The sequence below is a fragment of the Capra hircus genome, chromosome 10, assembly GCF_001704415.2.
Source record: "Capra hircus breed San Clemente chromosome 10, ASM170441v1, whole genome shotgun sequence".
Lineage (NCBI taxonomy): Eukaryota > Metazoa > Chordata > Mammalia > Artiodactyla > Bovidae > Capra > Capra hircus.
The window spans coordinates 18851213-18869497 of NC_030817.1; the positions used below are offsets into that span (position 1 = coordinate 18851213).

The 18285-nt window shown below is 49.8% G+C and overlaps 1 protein-coding gene across 1 annotated transcript in view; it reads left to right on the forward strand.

Annotated features, from left to right (window-relative positions):
• The window catches only part of DPF3 (double PHD fingers 3), a 288545-nt gene that overhangs the window by 145699 nt on the left and 124561 nt on the right, over positions 1-18285 (forward strand). Inside the window, exons 4-5 of the mRNA XM_005686036.3 lie at positions 10753-10880; positions 17819-17914. Coding sequence (XP_005686093.1) covers positions 10753-10880; positions 17819-17914 — 224 coding nt within the window. The remainder of the gene's footprint in view (positions 1-10752; positions 10881-17818; positions 17915-18285) is intronic.

The window sequence follows — 18285 nt, forward strand, 5'->3', positions numbered from 1 at the left end:
TGTCCCTGCAGCACCGAACTGCCAGAACTCTACAGATGGGAGCGGGCCGCGGCCAACTTCCCCAGCTTTTGAAAATCCTGCATCTTAATTAGTTCCCTACTGCTTTTGTACATGGCCCACATTTTAATAGTCTCCGGGCTTCTTCCACCATTTGCTCTCTGATGTTCGGCTCGATTTCTCTTCTCCTCGAGACAGTCCCTCCGACTCCTCCGGCACCCTCCCAGCCCCGGAACAACTTACGGAACGCCGATGTGCCAAGCATGTAGCCTGAGATTGATGAGCCTGTCAGCTGGCTCCCTCTGGCCCCCCACCCCACCCCCGCTTCCGTCTCTCCTCCTCGCAGGGATGAGCCGGTGGAGGGTGGGGGGGTGTGGTGTGCGAGATAGGGGCACGCACGGGAAGGGACCCATAAAGCCCCCAGCCAGGTGTGAGCCAACGGACAACGTGACCTTCTGTCGGTCTGCAGAGGAGTCCGGCTGTGTCCTTCCGCAGGGGGAGGGGGAAGGACGCTGGGCTCCCCACCCCATCTGTCAGTGCTTATCTGTCCCCGCGCGGGGGGTTGCCTGAGCGTGGTATGGCCGAGAGAATGGATGCCTTCAAGTGCATCGGGGGAAATGACCAGTCATTTATCTCTTTCCTGCAGTGTCAAGAGCTGCAGCCATCCATTCTGGAGGCCAGCAACAGCAGCTTCTTCAGCTCTTGTTGGCCTCGTGAGCCGGAGAGAGGTGGGCAGGCCCCTCCACCCCCGGCTTCGTGCCCTCCTGGTAGTCTGGGGCCAGGCGCCGGGTCTGGGGGAAGGGGCCTGGGATTCTGGCACTGTCCTGTAGGGCTATGGGAGCCGGGGCTGGTCCAGGAATTGGGCAGCCGCTGGGAGTCGGCCGGGCTGTGTGCATTGTGGCTGCAGGGACTGCAGGACTGGATTTTGCAGCTGGGCTTGGTGGAGCCACGTTTAGAACATAGCTTGTGAGACTGTCGCCCTGTTATACCAGGGCCTATGCACTTGTATCGCTCCCTCCTGGAAGGTGCACAGTTTGAGTTCAGAGGCCCATGCAGTACTTCGTCTGTATCCCCAACACCCAGTACCCGACTTCGCACATAGTAGGTGGACAGCAAAGATTTATGAAAAGGATGAAGGAAAGAAAAGGGCCTCCTGGTCTCTGATCTCGATCTTGAAGAATGTGGCTTAGTTCTCATCATGCCCCTTGCACAGAGGAGGGAGCTTGGGCGGGCAAAGGGGAGCCTTTGGAGCTAACCTGGCCTTCCCGTCCACTGCCCAGGCCAGTCTTGGGGGGGGGTTCTGTCCTGGCTTTACCATCTTGCCTGTCTTTGGTTTGAGCTCACAGGGGGGCCCTGCAGTATGTCGAACAACTGTGCTCTGCAGGAGAAAAGGCGTCCAAAAGGAATCACAAGACCTGGGTTCAAGTCCCGACCCTTCCACCCCTGGCTGTGTGATTTTGAGTTGTCACCTAACCACCCTGGCCTTGATTCTCCATCTGTGAAATGTGTACTGTGGCAGCTGCTCTGCTTGTTTGCTGGGATTTTTCCGAGAGTCCCGCTGGAAGGTGGGGCTGGAGGGCTTGGCAGATGTGAAGAGGCACCGCTGATGCCACCCCCACGTAGCACTGCTGGGTGGGCTGAGGGGACCTCAGCTGATGCTGTTCCTATCCCCAGTGTGTGCTCACTGCAGGCAGCTCACCACCCAGCTGGCAGAGTGTGTGCCATGTGGCCAGAATGGGAACACATTCTGCCTTACAGTCTTTAAAAGCCCAAAGCTAGCACCTTCTGTCCTGAGAAGACCTGGCATCTGGCTATGGGATCTGCCTTTCCCAGAACCACAGCTTGCCCAAGTTCACCCCTGTGTCCCAGGACTCGGTCCTCTGGCATCTGCTGTGGGGAGCGCAGAGATAAACTTGGAAGGCTTCCTCTCTGTTTCACAAACACCTGTCATCCCATGGTGCTAGGCTGGGCCTGCCTGCTGGGTCTTTTCTCCTGCCCTTGGGCTAGGCCGATCTGCCTTCTCTGAGAACCGCTCCTCTGTGGACTTGCCCTGGTGTAGCTTCATTCCTTTGTCCCTTGGCACTGGGCACCCATTCTCCACACTTGGGCTCTATCCTGATTCACTGTGTGGGGATGTTCCCTGCTCAGGGGCCAGGGGACTGCCCTCTGGATGTATCTAGCCACCAAGACGTAGGCATCATGAGGACAGGGCCCTTTCCTAAGCACTGGCTCATTGGTGGTCCCCTCACTTTCACCTTCAGTTAATTTCAGAATGATCCTATTGAGATATATACATCGTATTGTCACCCTTAGCTTGAAACTGCCCTTGTCTTCAGAAGCTGTTGTTGTTCAGTTGCTCAGTCCTGTCTGACTCTTTGTGATGCCATGGACTGCAGCACGCCAGGCTTCCCTGTCTTTCACTCTCTCCTGGAGTTGTTCAAACTCATGTCCATTGACTCAGTGATGTCATCCAACCGTCTCATCCTCTATCGTCCCCTTCTCTTCCTGCCCTCAATCCCTCCCAGCATCAGAGTCTTTTCCAATGAGTCGGCTCTTCGCATCAGGTGGCCAAAGTACTGGCACTTCAGCGTCAGTCCTTCCAGTGAATATTCAGGGTTGATTTCCTTTAGGATTGATTGCTTTGATCCTCTTGCAGTCCAAGGGAGTAAGCATTCTTGCAGAGGCCTACACAGCCCTTCAAGGCCCCAGCACTCTCTGAACTGGGCTCTTGCTCTCCCCCTGGCTCACTGTGCTCTGGGCAGACAGACCCCAGCTTCAGAGCCTTTTTGTGCTAGCTCCTTTGCCTAGAACATCCTTTCACGATAAGCAGTATGGCCCCCTCCCTGCTCCTTCAGGTTAGTGCTTTCCAGACCACGTTTAAATGTGGATCCACCCTCCCATCACTCCTGATGTTCCAGATTCCCCTATCACTGGCCTCCCCACCCCCTCTTTGTTTATCTCGAAAACGATGATTGCTATCTGCCATTCTATGGGTCTTGCTTGTTTATTTTCTGTCTTGTTTTGACGCCACTAGAATATAACTTCTACGAGGGCAAGAATTTCTGTCTCTTGTTCATAGCTGTGTCCTCAGCACCTAGAACAGAGCCTGGTACACAGTAAATGCTCAATAATTACTTGTCAAGTGAAAGAGTAGAGCACGAGCTCGTCCATGTAGTTCTGCTGTGATCTCCAAATCTTCTGGACGCATCCGCCTTTCGCACCCCCCCACCCCCCAAATTGGAGCAGCATCTCAGCTCCGAGCTGAGTCCTACCCTCGGCCTCCTCTGTCCTCTGCTCCATACTTGGCTTCTTTGCTTCCGTTCCCCCTGGGCCCATGTCCAGGTTGGGGGGGCTGTGTCTCACCACATCTGATGATCTGAGTGTATTAGAAGGGGAGGAGTTTTGCTTAGAAGTGCAAGGAGAGGGAGACTCTAGGAGGTGAAAAAGAGGCTTTCATGAACCGAGCTTCTCCCTGTCCAAACTCTCTATGTCCGTGATCTCATCTGGCCCCATAACCACACTGGGAAGTGGACTTTGTTCTGCAGACGAGGAGAGCAAGGCCAAGTGTGCTGTGCAGGGTACGAGACCTGAGATTTCACCCCAGCTTCCTACACTTTCCAGTGATCGGTATTCCCTTGAACCATTTCATCACTCCATCCAGTCCCGCTGTCCTTCCCCTCCCTCACCTTCCCGCTAAGTTCTATCAACTTGGTTGGTCCGCTAACCAGCAGAGTAGTGAGCTTCCTCCAACAGTGTGGGTGTTTTCCTGTGTCTCAGAGGTGGGAGATTGCTTATCTGTGGTGCCAACCTCTGGGTGCTGCTTCCAGGGCCTCATCCTTGCGTGTTGGCAAGGGGTAAGGGGGTTGGCAGAGCAGAGGGTGGGGACCACAGGCCTTCTGAGGGGCATGATCAGTCCTCCTGTGGTGTGGATATCCTGGGCTTCGAAAACAAGTGGTAACAAGGACCTGCAGCATGCAGCCTGTGTGATGGGTCCTCGTTGTGAACCTCATCTATTTTGAGCTTTATGAATCACAAAGCAGGGAGTCAAACACAGCCAAGAAAATGGCACCCCTAAGGAATGAGCAGATGGATTCCAGGGGCCCGCCACCATCTCAGGAAATCAGGGCTTCAGTCCCCTCCAGTCTCCTCCCCTGTAGGGTGAGTGATAGCAATCCCCTCCTCCTCCTTCCCCGTGAGCCTGAGAGTCTGGTGGGCATAAATGAAATAATGATTCTTAAGCATTTTGCTCCTTGTATAAATCCAAGGAAATATAATGAACTTCCTCAAAATAATAAGCAACCAGAATAGAAGACTGCATATTTGTATTTTTTAAAGAAAACTAGAGTCAGGTGGGGGAAAAAAAAAAATCTGAGCACTCATGATGTAGCAGGAGGACTGTCTGCCATTGTCTGTGGGATTTCTCCCTCCTTTACACCATGGCTCTATCTCCAGGCTCCTGCGTCAGAGAGAGCCTGTGATGGATGGACGGATGGATGTGGCTTGTCGGGGTGTTTCACCACGATTTCCCTTGGGGCAGCCTGTCTGTCGGCAGAGCACAGCCTCCCCAAAGATGGTATCTCTTGCAAACTCGACAGCTAATAGACAGCTCCCCTCTTTGTATATTTCCCCAAAGAAGAACTGTCTTAATCTGTTTTATATGTGGCATATTTTATTATAATCCATATATGACTTGCAGGTTCCCAGTCCTCCATCCCAAGCCAAAAAAAAAAAAAAAAAAAAACACGCATGAGGAGTCAGAGGCTCCATGAGTCCGTGACATCCAAGCGTTTGCATTTTTAAATGACCTGGGATTTAATTACTCACCACGCTCCCATGTTGCACTTTCGGGTTCGTCTTGCCTGCATCCTGTTAATGAGCTCAGTGGCTCCAACAACCCAGTGGAAGCCTTGCATTTGGTGCGTTGGGTGGCAGGCTTGGGGCACCTATGTCAAGTCTGGACTTTGATCTTTACCCGAGAGGATGGCTGCCCCGTCCACAGCCCTGGAGAGAAGTCACTGCTCTTCACTGGTGATTTTTTGTTTTGTTTTGCTTTTATTTGTGCTTTTCTTTTTCTTTTTTAAAAAGACTTCTATGCTTCAATCCTTGTTTGTCTAAGAGGTTTTTTCTTATTTGGAAACCGATTTGCTTCGGTTTGCACAGAAGCTGTCTCTGGTGTGATGGATCGTGCTGGAAGTCACCCAAGGAGTATCTCTGTTCTCAATTAGAAGTGGAGGCAAAGCTGCGTATGGGGGCCCGGGGAGGCGGCTGGCTTGGGTGACAGCTGCTGCCGCTCTGGAAAGAGTAACGATCCGTGGGTTTATATCCATGTGTATAAAATCAGGCTAATTTAAAGATGAATTATGTGTGTGTGTTTTAGACCATTTTCTTTTAATGTTAAGTGTTTGATGGCTCCTGTCAGGTTATGTGGTCCCCAAATTTGCGTGAGGATCAAAACGAATATGCTTTTAAAAAATTATTAAACCCTATATCCAGATGAGCCGTATCAAAATAAAACTGAATCAATGACGTCCCTACAGGCTCTGTAGGGAGTGTGTCTAGGACGTGCATTGTGCAAGAGCTTGGACCTGTTACTTTATTTTGCCTTCATGCTGGGACCTCCTGTAATCCAGAGGCAGGGAGTGTACCCTCTGCTGCCTTATGGAGAGGGCACTGTCTAGCCTGTCACTCTGACCTTGTGGGGTTTACCCATAGTGCTTTGAAACCAGGGTTTGCCAGGGGTCAGCTAGAATGCTGTTCGGGAATGGCTCTCAGACGGGTATCAGGTAGACAATGCTAACAACTGTATTTAAAATGTCCTCCCAGTTTTGAGAAGCAAAATTTTAGAAAATGTTGCTTTTAATGCTATAAACCTGTAGTGTTTCATAGGGTAACCACCAGTCACGTGTGGCCGTGGGACCCTTGAAATGTGGCTAATCTGTATTGAGTTGTGCTGAAACTGTAAAATGTACACTAGATTTCCAAGATTTAATGTGAATGAAATAATGTAAAATATCATGCTAATTTAAAAATACAGATTACATGTTGAAGTGATAATGTTTTGGATATATTGGGTTAGACAAAATGTATGTTAAGACTAATTGTACCTGTTGCTCTTTGCTTTTATAAATGTGGCTACTAGAAAATTTAGAATTACATGAATGGCTTGCAATATATTTCTGTTTGACAGTGTTGCTGTGCCATTAAGTCAGAATCATTCAAACTTCAGTGATAATAACATATAGCATTTGTAAGACACTTAGAACACCCCGGGCTCTTTACATATATGATCGAATTTTGAATCTTAAGCTTTAAATAGGAAAAGGGTGAAGAAAAAAATTGATAGCCTCTTTTCCCTGCTGTTTCACACACTAGTTTTTGTGGGGATCTTTTCAGAGTTTCTTTATGGGGTATAATACTACATTTAATTCTCATGCTAACACTATGAAATAGATACTATGATAATTCCCATTTAATATATAAGGAAACAGAGACTTAGAGGTTGAAGTAACCAGCCTGTGGTCCTTTGGCTAAAACATGGCAAGGCCAGGGATTGACTTCAGGGGTTTCTGAAAGCAGAACATCCATGAGCTGATTGAATACTTTGGAAAATTTCTCTGTGACCCTGGGAAGGTCTCTATGTCTTTCTGGGGCCCATATTTCCCATGAAGTGATTGGACTCTGGATGCTGTTGGGGGGAGGGGCTGCTTCTAGCTCTGCAAATGTAGGAGAGCCCATTCAACTTTTCCCATTTTGCTTCTCTTCTCCCTCTTGCTTCTGACCTTGCACCCATCTCAGAGGGCCAGGACCAGAGGGCCAAGTGGGTGGATGGAATGATCAGAAAGCAGGATGGAGGAATAGTTAGCGGGGGAGGAAGAAGGAGCAGGGGGAGGAGGAAGAGAAAGTTTCCCAGCGATGGAAAATTCTGTGAGTTCAGTACTGTTGTGCCGAGCGAACACCCCATAGAGATGTTCACATAGAACACAGTCAAAGACCTTGACACAGACCTGCCCTCAGCCTCAGCAAAGGTCTGCCTTTTATCTTGAAATATGAAAACTGTGGAGAAGGTCTAGGAATGCAGTGAAATGCACAAAGGTTTGGAAAAAGACTTTTCATGGAAGGACCAGATCGAGGCAAGGTGAAGTTCATACAGACTAGCAATTAGGTGAATGGGTTCTGAGGCAGACTGGGGTTACGGCAGGATTTTGCCCCTGACCAGCCTTCTGATACTGGGCAAGTTCTAAGTCTCCCTAAGCTGCAGCACCCTCATCTTGAAATGGGATGATAGCTGTACTCACCTCTTGGGTGGTGGTGGGGATTAAGTGATACATGGCAGTAACAGCTGACACAGTTTGAGTGTTTACTACCTACCAGGCATTCTGCCACATGTAGATCATTTTTTTAATCTTCCCTTGTAGTTCAGTCAGTAAAGAGTCTGCCTGCAATGCAGGAGCCCTGGGTTCAATCCCTGGGTCAGGAAGATCCTCTGGAGAAGGAAATGGCGACCCACTCCAGTACCGTTGCCTGGAGAATCCCATGGACAGAGGAGTCTGGCAGGCTACAGTCCATGGGGTTGCAAGTGTCGGACACAACTTAGCGACTAAACCCCCACCAGCAGGCATTCTGCGTGTACACAAACACATCAGTGCTCGTTGGGGCTGAGCCTGAAAACTACTACTAACACAATGAGTGGGGCTCTTGTCACCATCTTTACTGCGTCTAGGAAAGATCCTTTGGCTGCATTCTTGTTCTGCTGAGTGGCTCCCGGTGAAGTTACTTAACTTTTCTGAGCCTCGGGTGACTCGTTTATAAAATGAGATAATTAAAGCAGATGATCTGTAAGGCCTTCTTAACTGTAAAATACTGTGCAGTTCTGGAAATAAATTTATTTAGTGTTGAGAAGGCTGAGGGGGATACTAAAATATCAACTTCATATATATATAAATATATATATGATTCTTATAAGTTTGAAGGATGGTGAACAGCTGTTCTCTTTTGGCTGAGGACAGGGCATGAGGCAACACATTTTAATTGTTTGAGATTAGACATTTGGAAGCCTTTCCTGACTTGGGAGAAAGACTAATGTGTCATTGGAGCAGGCTCTAGAGCTGCACACTTTGAACTCATCAAGGCAGACGGTTGGCTATTTTTCTGACACTGAGATGTAACTTCATCACACAGTCCTTCCCTGAAGCCTTGATCTTAAATAGATACCCCCCCCCCCGCAACGGCCCCCAGCACCATATTCTTCCTTCACATTTTACCCTGCTGTTTTCCTCCATAGCATTCATGACACTTTGCATATTTATTTTGTACTTTCCTGGTAGCTCAGATGGTAACGCATCTGCCTGCAATGCAGGAGACCTGGGTTCGATCCCTGGGTCGGAAAGATCCCCTGGAGAAGGAAATGGCAACCCACTCCAGTATTCTTGCCTGGAAAATCCCATGGACTGCGGAGCCTGGTAGGCTATAGTCCATGGGGTCGCAAAGAGTCGGCCATGACTAAGCTACTTCACTTCACTTCACTGCACTTAGCACTTAATGTCTGTCCTTTTAGATTGTAAACCATGTAAAAGCTGGGTTGGTCAGTATTTGGCTCATCTCCTGTGTACCTGGTTCTAGCACAGTGGTTGTCACATAGCAGGTGTTCAGTAAATATTTGCAGAATGAATAGACGGGTGAATGAGTTTCAGGGGTGGTTGGCTTGGCGGCAGCACTTCTTGATAGAAGTGAACCCTCTGCTTGCCTTTTTTTGGTAAGAAAAATCCCAACGACCTTACCTTTCAAGAATGTTAGATACTGTTTCTCCTTCTCATCATCATCTCCTGGGGTCTGATCACACGTACGTGTGAGTTTCTTCAGTTTTGATGGGCTGCCTGAGCACCCTTCCTTGTGGGCTGCCTCTGGTTCTAGTGGAGGAGACAGAAGGGGGAGCTGGGTTTTATCTGAGGGGGAATAAAGCCCAAGGGCTTCCCTGGTGGCTCAGATGGTAAAGAATCTGCCTGCAGTTTGGGAGACCTGGGTTCCATCCCTGGGTTGGGCAGATCTCCTGGAGGAGGGCATGGCAACCCACTCCAGTATTCTTGCTTGGAGAATCCCCATGGACAGAGGAGCCTGGCAGGCTACAGGCCAGCGGGGTTACAGAGAGTTGGACATGGCTGAGCGACTGAGCACACCCATATAAAGCCCAGTGGAACATGGCTTGGTTGTGCTGGCTGTTTCCATTTGCTCCCCCAGATCTGCCTTTTGTCCTTCTTTGCACTGCCCTGTGCCCCTGGAAGCTGACCTCAGTGGCTTTATCAGTGAGGTTCCCTTGACCTCTGGCTTCCGGTTGAGGTTGGCCAATGGGAGGACGGAGCAGGAAGACGAGGGAAGGAGAGAGCAGCTGGGCGTGTGTTCCTGGGCTCTCTGGCCCACAGGCTCACAGAACTCCTACACGAGAGCTTGCCCAGGCTCTCTCCAGGTCTTGCAAACACGCTTTCTCTGTCCCTCCAGGAACATAATGCTCATAACTCCCTGCTGTTAACTCCCCTGGGTGCTTCCCCGTTCCTTGTCCCCTCATTCCTGTCCGCTCTTCTGTGAATAGTCCCCACACTGGACTCCATACAGATGGACCATTCGTTCCCTTGACTATTTGCTGGGGCACCTCACCCTTGTGGTCTTGCACCATCTTTCCTGATAGAGGCTTTGGACCATGCATCTAATTGCAGGGTCTGGGGGTATGAGGTACAGGGTCCAGAGAGAAGGTGAGGTACAGGGTCCAGAGAGAAGGTTGGAGGGATATTTTGTAGTTAATCTGAGTGTGATCACCTGCTCCTGAGGTTTCTGTTTTTAATGAAACAACAACAACAACAACAACAACAACAAAACTGACCAAATCACCCATCCTCTGGGTAGGAGATGGGAGGACTTCTCGAGAAAGGGGGTTCAGTGTCTCTCTCTGGTTTCTCCCATGGGCAGGGCTGGCTCTGGTTGCCACTGCTTAGGTGCCCCATGACCTCCAGCCCCAGGAAGCCAATCAAACTCGGATGTCTTCAGAACACACGGCCCGACGTGTGGGCACTGCAGCTCCTGGCTGCTGACTGGGGGCCCGTTAGGCATCCGCTCTTTCATTCTGCTTCTTCCCTGGGCTTCAGAGGCCTTTACTTCCCTGGTGAGTTGATTAGAACAGCCTCTCTGAGGTTGAAATAGTTTTTCACGGAGCAGACTGGAGCTGGGCAGCCAGCATGGCCGCGGGGAGGTCATGGAGTTGACAGATGAGAGTTGGCATGGAGGGAGAGGATAATAAGACTTGAGGCCAACACTGGTGCACCGCTTTAGAGTTTTCAAAGTGCTTCAATGTGAAGGAACACATTTATGCTCCACAAAGTGGCCTGGTGGAGGGGCTGGGCATTGTTACCCTCACTTTGTAGGTGTGCAAAAAAGGGCTGGGATGGTGGTCCTTGAGTGCCTTGCCCAAAGTCACAGGGTCGGAGAGTGGCAGAAGCAGGACAGAGACACTGCCCGTCTGACCCTGTGTCCATCAGGTGCCCCTCCTACCCAGCCTCCGCTGACTCTGAGGGAGCAGGCAGGGCTGGGCTCTGGCTAGGAGACTGGGAACTGGAGACGGAAAAGCTGGACCCAACTCGAGTGTTTGTGTTCGACCAGGAGGAGAGCACACAGGCCGTCTCAAGTCCTTCTCAGATGCTGCAGTTTCTGCTTGCCCCCCTCCTGTCCCTCCTGTCCTGAGTGGGCTGATGCTCCTTTTCTGGTTTTCAGAAGTGGAGCTGCCCCTGAAGAAGGATGGATTCACCTCAGAAAGCACCACCCTGGAAGCCTTGCTCCGTGGTGAGGGGGTGGAGAAGAAGGTGGACGCCAGGGAGGAGGAGAACATCCAGGAAATACAGGTATTTCTGTGCTTGTGGGGTAGCAGGGGTGAGGGGGAGAGGTGGTGACCCCGAGCATCACTGCCCTGCCTCCAGAACTGCAGTCCTAAGTTGAGGCCTCCTCTCCAGGGCCAGGACGGCATCTCCACTGCCCCGAGGCACCAGTGCTGGGAAGCTGACCTCTGTCTCCCCGTTCATCCACTCAAAATGGAATTTGGGAGCCTGTGTGTGCCAGGCACTGTGCTAGGCCCTGGGGACGCAGTAGTGAGCAAGAATGACCGAGTCCTCACCCTGGCAGGGTGCCAGCAGCAGAAAGCTTGGGTGGACAGCAGCCAGCCTCCCAGGGAGTTCTCCCCCAACCCCTGCCTCACGCCCCATCCTCCTCCGCTTTAGTTCACTGGCCGCCTTGTCCTGCCCCAGCCCCGCCACTCCTCCTTCAAGGCCAGTTTAGAAGTCACCCCACCCCCTGCCAGGTGGGGTTGGTGGCTCCTGTCCCTATGTGTCCACCACCCTCTGTGCACGGCCTGGCTAAGGCTGTCACCAGGCAGCCTTATAATGGTGCGATCTGTTTCTTCTTTATGTTTCTTGAGTCTCCATTGTTGGCACAGCAAATTGTAATAATATTAACTAATACAAATATGAAATACCAGTTTTTAATAATTAAGCATAACGAGATTATTAAAATTAAATCACATTTATACTTTGCATTAAAATTTTATATTTTATGTTGTACATGTATATGGCTATAAAATTACATCTTTATTATTAATTTTGCATTCAATTTAATATTTATGTATTAATTTATTAGCATGGTAATTAAATGACTACCAGTTACATGTTTGGTTTGCTTCGTAAGGACCGCCAGCATGCGGATTCTGTTCAGCTGGGGGCGGGGCCTTCGTGTTCACCATTGTACCCTTGGGGCCTTGCATGAGGCCAGCAGAGTCAGGTCACAATAAAGGCATTGAATGAGTTCATGAACATGGCCCCCTCTGCCATTCCTGCTTTCAGATAAATATGGGCTAAGTCGCTTCAGTTGTGTCTGACTCTTTGCAGACCTCCATGGACTGTGGCCCGCCAGGCTCCTCTGTCCATGGGATTCTCCAGGCAACAATACTGGAGTGAATTGCCATTTCCTTCTCCAGGGGATCCTTTTCCAGCCTCAGGGATCAAATCCGAGTCTTAAGCCTTCTGCATTGGCAGACAGGTTCTCTACCACTAGCGCCACCTGGGAGGCCCCAAAAGAGAACAGGCTCTGTTCTATCTAGAGCCTGAGCAATTAATCACCAGGCTCCTCTGTCCATTGAATTCTCCAGGCAAGAATACTGGATGGTGGAATCTCTTCTGTTTGGTCGTCACAGCATGGCTTCTCAGAGTTACAGCCCTACTAAAGATCCTTATTGATGCAAACCCTTATTTGTCTGACACACCTTGGAGTCATCTTCGACACTTGTCTTTCTCCCACACCCAGTATGCGTTCATCCAAAACGTAGCTCTTCTCCCCATATGTCCTGTTGCTACCCTGGTCCGGGCTCTCGCATCTCCCATCTGAACTGTTGCTGTTGGTTTCTGAGTAGCCCCTGCTGATGACTGACGGGGGCCTTCCCTGGGTGCAGAGCCCTGCACTGGCCCCTATTCTCCCGAGTAAAAGCCGTGTCCTCTCCCCTCCCTCTGACTTGCTGCTTCCTCGTGCAGGCTCACTGGGCTCCAGGCACCCCGATCTTTTGCTACCCACTCTTACGCCAGGCACGCTGCACCTCTGGCCGTGTTCTGGCTGCTTCCTCTGCCTGCAAAGTCCTCTCCCCAGACGTCTGCTCGGCTCTCACCCTCACCTTCTTCAAGTTCAGCCCCTGTCTCTTCTGCTCTGTGAAGTTTCCCTGACCGCTGAATGTAATACCACATCCTGTGTCCTCCCCACCCCCCAGCAGTCCCCATTCTCTTACTCTGCTTTCCTTTTCTTTTCCCCCATAGGTTTTATCATCTAAGGTAACTTATAGTTTACTCATTTATTATCCTATTGCTTGTTTTCTGTTTTTGTTTCCAACAGAATGTAAACTCTTCGAGGGCAGAAATCGCTTGTTTGTCTTGTTTGCGCCTCTTTTGTATCTCAGAGCCTAAACAGTGTCTGGCACATAGTAGTTCAGTTCCGTTCAGTTCAGTCGCTCAGTCGTGTCTGACTCTGCGGCCCCATGGACTGCAGTAGACGCACAATAAATACTCATTGCGTGGATGCGGAGTGAACAGATCCCTGTGAGTTGCCATCCCCCGTCCATCCCTTCTCCATGTCTTGCTTTGATAGCTGACCTTTCATCCCCAAATGCACCTCTGCTTGTACCACACCTTTGTTTAAAAAACTCTGCCTAACACACTTTTGTTTCCTGCTAAATAAATGCAAAATGATGAGTGTGATCTTCTTGGGCCTCCTCTCTCGGCTCCTAACCTAGTTTTCAGGCTTATTTCCCACGATTCCTTTACTCCCTCTGTTCTCCAGCCTTCTTCCCTCCGTGCCTCTGGTCATGCTGTGCCCTTTATCTGGCGAGCCTTTTCTTCCATCGCCACGTGTACAAATTCCTCCCATCTATTAGGCTCGGCCCCAATAACACCTTCCCCGTGAAGCCTTTCTTGATCACACCCACCCCCTAGTTCTCTTTTTACCCCTGGCATTTAGAGCACCTAGTATTTTCTTTTTCTTTTTCTGCTTTTTTTACTCTTCATGTATTATACCTCATTTTTTGGACTTTTAGGTCTTTGAAGTCACCGTCTGTCCCATCTGTAATGCCGGTTAAGAGTATTTTTGCGCAGTTAGTGTAATTTGACCAAGTCAGTGAGAGGGACAGAACCATTGCCCAGAAGTCTTGATGCTCCAGTGATAGGCAGCCCTTTCCTTTTTGAGCTGGAGATGCGTTTGAGTCCTTCTCGGGCAGCATCAGGCCAGTGTGCAGGTTGTCATTGTCAAATCATCGCCATGGCCCTCATCCCTGATGTAAACTGAAAGCCTACTGTGTGCAGAGCATGGGGCTGCCATCCGCTGTGCTAGAAGCCAAAACCAGGACCAAAAGCCAGATGAGTGTACATGTTTTTATTGACTTTGGTTATTAAAATAAAGTATGCACGTGGCAAAGGAACCATTTTGTTCATTTTCCTTTCATTCCTTCATTCCACCAAAATTTATTGAGGGCCTCCTCTGAGCAGGCATTGTGCTGGGTTCTGGGCAAACAGGGAAACCAAGGAGAGACCTGTCCCCACCTCTCATGCTTGTATTCTAGTGTGACGTATAGATGGAAAGCAAGTAAACGAGTCAAACAGCTGCCTTTCAGGAAAAGTGCATGAAAAGAACAGAGCGCCAAGGCTCTGTCTAAAGGAGGACAGATTCTAGGTGGTGTCCTAAGGCAGACAAGGGCTATCCCCCAGTCCTGTGGGAGGAGAAGGTGTCAGCAAAGCGAGGGACTTGCGGAGGGGCTTTCTGGGTGGAGGAATGGTGCTCTTGAAGTTCTCATGATAGATCTGCGCTCATTGCATTGAAGGAACAGAGGCTGGTGCAGCTGGAGCAGGGTACCAGGGAGGGAAGGGCCCAGGATGGGGCTGGAGAGGTGGGCAGGGCCAGACCTGGAAGAGACTCGTGATTTCATGGGACATGAAAAAGCAATCTGTTCGAGGGGTTTTAACCAGGGCAGTGAATTTGTGTTTCCTGAAGACCTGTCTGGCTGCGGTGTGGAAAGGAGACTGGATGCAGGGCCTGCAGTGGAAGGAGGGAAATCAGCTAGGAGAATTTTGCACTGTTCCAACCAGTGATACCGGAATCTTTAAAGAAGAATTCCTCTGAAATGCTAAAAAAAAAAAAAAAAAAAAATCCTCCTTTTTAAAAAAAGCCAAAAAGCACAACCACAAATGATCATTATCATCACTGTAAAGATTGTTTAGAGTCTCAGGGAGAAAAGTTATTTGAAAATGTGTTTGTTTTCCAAGTAATACCCTTGGCCAGGGAATGCAGGTATGTCATAGGGGGTGAGCTGCATCCCTAGCTGGACACAGCTGCCCTGCTCTCCTGGTACAGGATGCTCGCTCTGCTTCCTGAGCTCTGAATACGAGTTCTGTTTGTGAGGAGCTCCTGGCTCCTCCTGTGCTGTGTAAAGAGGCTTCTGGTGTCAGGGCCACGTTGCAGGAAACGCAGAAGCACGGGAAACGCCACTGTCACTTGTGAGGCCCGAAGCTCAGACCAGAGGTTCTAGAGATGCAGGGAGGCCGATGGGAAGAGGGAGGGAGAAGTCGGTTTCCTCCCAGACGTTGAGACTGTGCAGTGTGTCTGGGGACAAGTGCAACTGCCTTCCCCAGCTTTTGCCTTCTAACCCAGAGTCTATATGGTGAGTAATAAATACCTTCGTAATAAAACAAATTCGAATGGAGTCAGAATTGCACTGAGATGCCAGAGGCAATGACCTTTAAAGTCAAGACACTCGGAACTTACCATGATTAAATGACTTCAACACCCAGAAAGTTTGCAAGGTGGCTCTACAAACAGCAAGAGCACACCTTGTATTTATGCCACATCTTTTCGCTGCAGGCTGCAGAGCACCTGACTGGTCACTGTCCCACCAGTCTTCCCCCCGATGGTTCAGGAAGCAAGGCGCAGAGAGGCTGGGCTGCTTGCGCTGGGCCACGACCAGCACTCCCTAGCTGCGGGCCAGAGGCTGTGTCCAGCTGCTGCTGCTGCTTTTCTATAGGTGTCTAAGGTTGGCTCAGAGAGCCTCAGTGCTATCAGCTGATGGTTTCCCATACGAACCTGGTAGAGAAGCCAGGGCTGGAGAGTCCACTGGGGCCAGTCTGTAGCCACGCTGTGGCTGATCTAGGACAGCTCCTACCAAGTAGTCAGCCCTGGATAAATGTTTGTGGATTGATGGAATGAATGAGTTCCTATTTTGTAACCGGAGAAACTGAGCAGGATTTACTATACCTGCTTTGAGTTCTTTGGGAGGATTTGGTTAATGAGCAATATCCTGATCACAGCAGTGATGGGAATGGAATGCTCTGACCAGAAGGCAGTGGGAGAAGGTCACTGGAAACTCACTCCTGGGCTTCCTGCTTTGAGGGCAAGCCAAGGGCATGGCCCAGGAGGGCACCTGAACAGTGATGGTGCTACTAGAAATCAGTACCGTGCGTGCTCCTTCTAAGCCTTCTCATGGCTTGTGTGATTGTCACACCATCACCACAGGATGGCTGGATGCTGGTGTCCTGTATAACTTGGTGCCGCCCACCTTTCCAGCATCATCTTCGGCCAGTCTCTCCCCCAGACGCTGAGCACTGGTCACACTGGCCTCCTCACGCTCCCTGGACAAGCTGTGCTCACCTCCCTGCTTCTGGGCGTCTGCTTGTACTGAGGCCTCTGCCTGGAATACTTTCCCTCCTCTTCTCCCCTCGGTCCTTGTTCCCAAGGTTAGTCCCTGTTCATCCTTTACATCTCAACACCCTTTGTTCACTTCCCCAGGTGAGCCCTACCTGACCTCAGATAAGGTAAAGTTTCTTTCTAACAGCCTTTCACAGCGCCTTGAACTTGTTTGCTGCTGTTTTCATAGCAGTTGTAATTATACATAAGTATGCTGTTTGAATCTGTTTTCCCTGCATTGGGCTGGAGAGTCCACGGGGCCAGTCTGTAGCCACGCTGTGGCTGATCTAGGACAGCTCCTACCATGTAGTCAGCCCTGGATAAATGTTTGTGGATTGATGGAATGAATGAGTTCCTATTTTGTAACCGGAGAAACTGAGGCATGAATCAATGATGACTCTCCCAGGGTCACACAATCAGCTTGCAAAGAAGCTCCTAGGACCCCTGACATGGAATCCATGGGCTCCCCTTCCCCTTATCCCACTTCTACCCTGGGGGAGGGGAGGCTGGTCCTCTGCCATAGTCTCTTATCCCTCCCTTAAACCTGGAGGTACAGGTTTCCATTTTCTTGCCTCCCACCAAGTGAGCGAGGTGCTCAGGTCCTCTAAGAAGTATCATAATATGCCTTGGAATTCTCAGACACAAGAACTAGGAGAGAAATGGAAACACTGAGCTGATGAACCTGACCTTGCTTTGGTTGTGGATTCTGCTACCTAATCTTGAGCGGTTGAAACTGTTTTCAGCCTCAGTTTGTTTACCTGCAGAATGGAAGTTGGCTTCTCTGCTACAGTATGACTTGCAGGGCTGTTGGAGAGAGAGAATTAAATTGAAGCTGTACTACAAGTGCTGTAATGACAACCCATTTCTCTTAGAAGAACATAACAATGGGAGACGAGGAATAAAACATTCATGTCAAATTCTGGTCAGACGGATAGGAAGTTACTTGTTTTCATCAAACTAGGCAGAATTCCAGAATGCCAGGGAAAGGAGAGATGTATTTTCATATCTTTGAGGTGGCCCTTGAGGAACAAAAGGTAAATTACATTAAAGTAAGCTTTGGAAAAGACCCCAATGCTGGGAAAGATTGAAGGCAGGAGGAGAAGGGGAGGACAGAGGATAAGATGGTTGGATGGCATCACCAACTCAATGAACATGAGTTTGAGCAAGCTCCAGGAGTTGGTGATGGACAGGGAAGCCTGGAGTGCTACAATCCATGGGGTTGCAAAGAGTTGGACACGACTGAGTGACTGAACTGAACTGAAGTTTTGACCAGACATCTTGGGCCTACACAGAAGAGTACCCTTACTTAGAGTATTCTCTTTTTAGAAAACACTTTGTGGGCAAAAAGTGTTGAAGAGGTCGGTGGTTCTGGGAGGACTTGGCTGGAAGGGTCTTGGGACAGAGAGTCGGTACAGCCAGGAGCTCCAACCCCTGGCCAGTATTTTGGAGGCCGAGCCACGGCAGCATCTTCACTGTGCTAAAAACTAACAACAGCAAAACAGCACCCTCCGCATTACCCTCTGAGGATTTTCCCCATTGTGCTTTATTTCTCAATGCTTCTAATTTCTTCTTATTTCAGAGGGTTTTAGAAAATGATGAAAATGTAGAAGAAGGAAATGAAGAAGAGGATTTAGAAGAGGATATTCCCAAGCGGAAGAATCGGACCAGAGGACGGGTAAGCTGGGGATGCCAGGAGGGAGGGAAGAGATCAGGGAGGCGGGGGGCCTGCCAGACAACTGGACCTCAGATTCAGAATCCCGCTGCAGCTGGATAGAGAGTGTATTCATGGTCTTCCTCGCAGAACACCCAGAGAGGAAACTGCCAGAAGAGCTCTGATCCCAGGTGTTAACCTGCCAGAGTTTAGAGCTGGCTAGAGGGAGAGATGGAGAAGGCAACGGCACCCCACTCCAGTACTCTTGCCTGGAAAATCCCATGGATGGAGGAGCCTGGTAGGCTGCAGTCCATGGATTCGCTAAGAGTTGGACACGACTGAGCGACTTCACTTTCACTTTTCACTTTCATGCATTGGAGAAGGAAATGGCAACC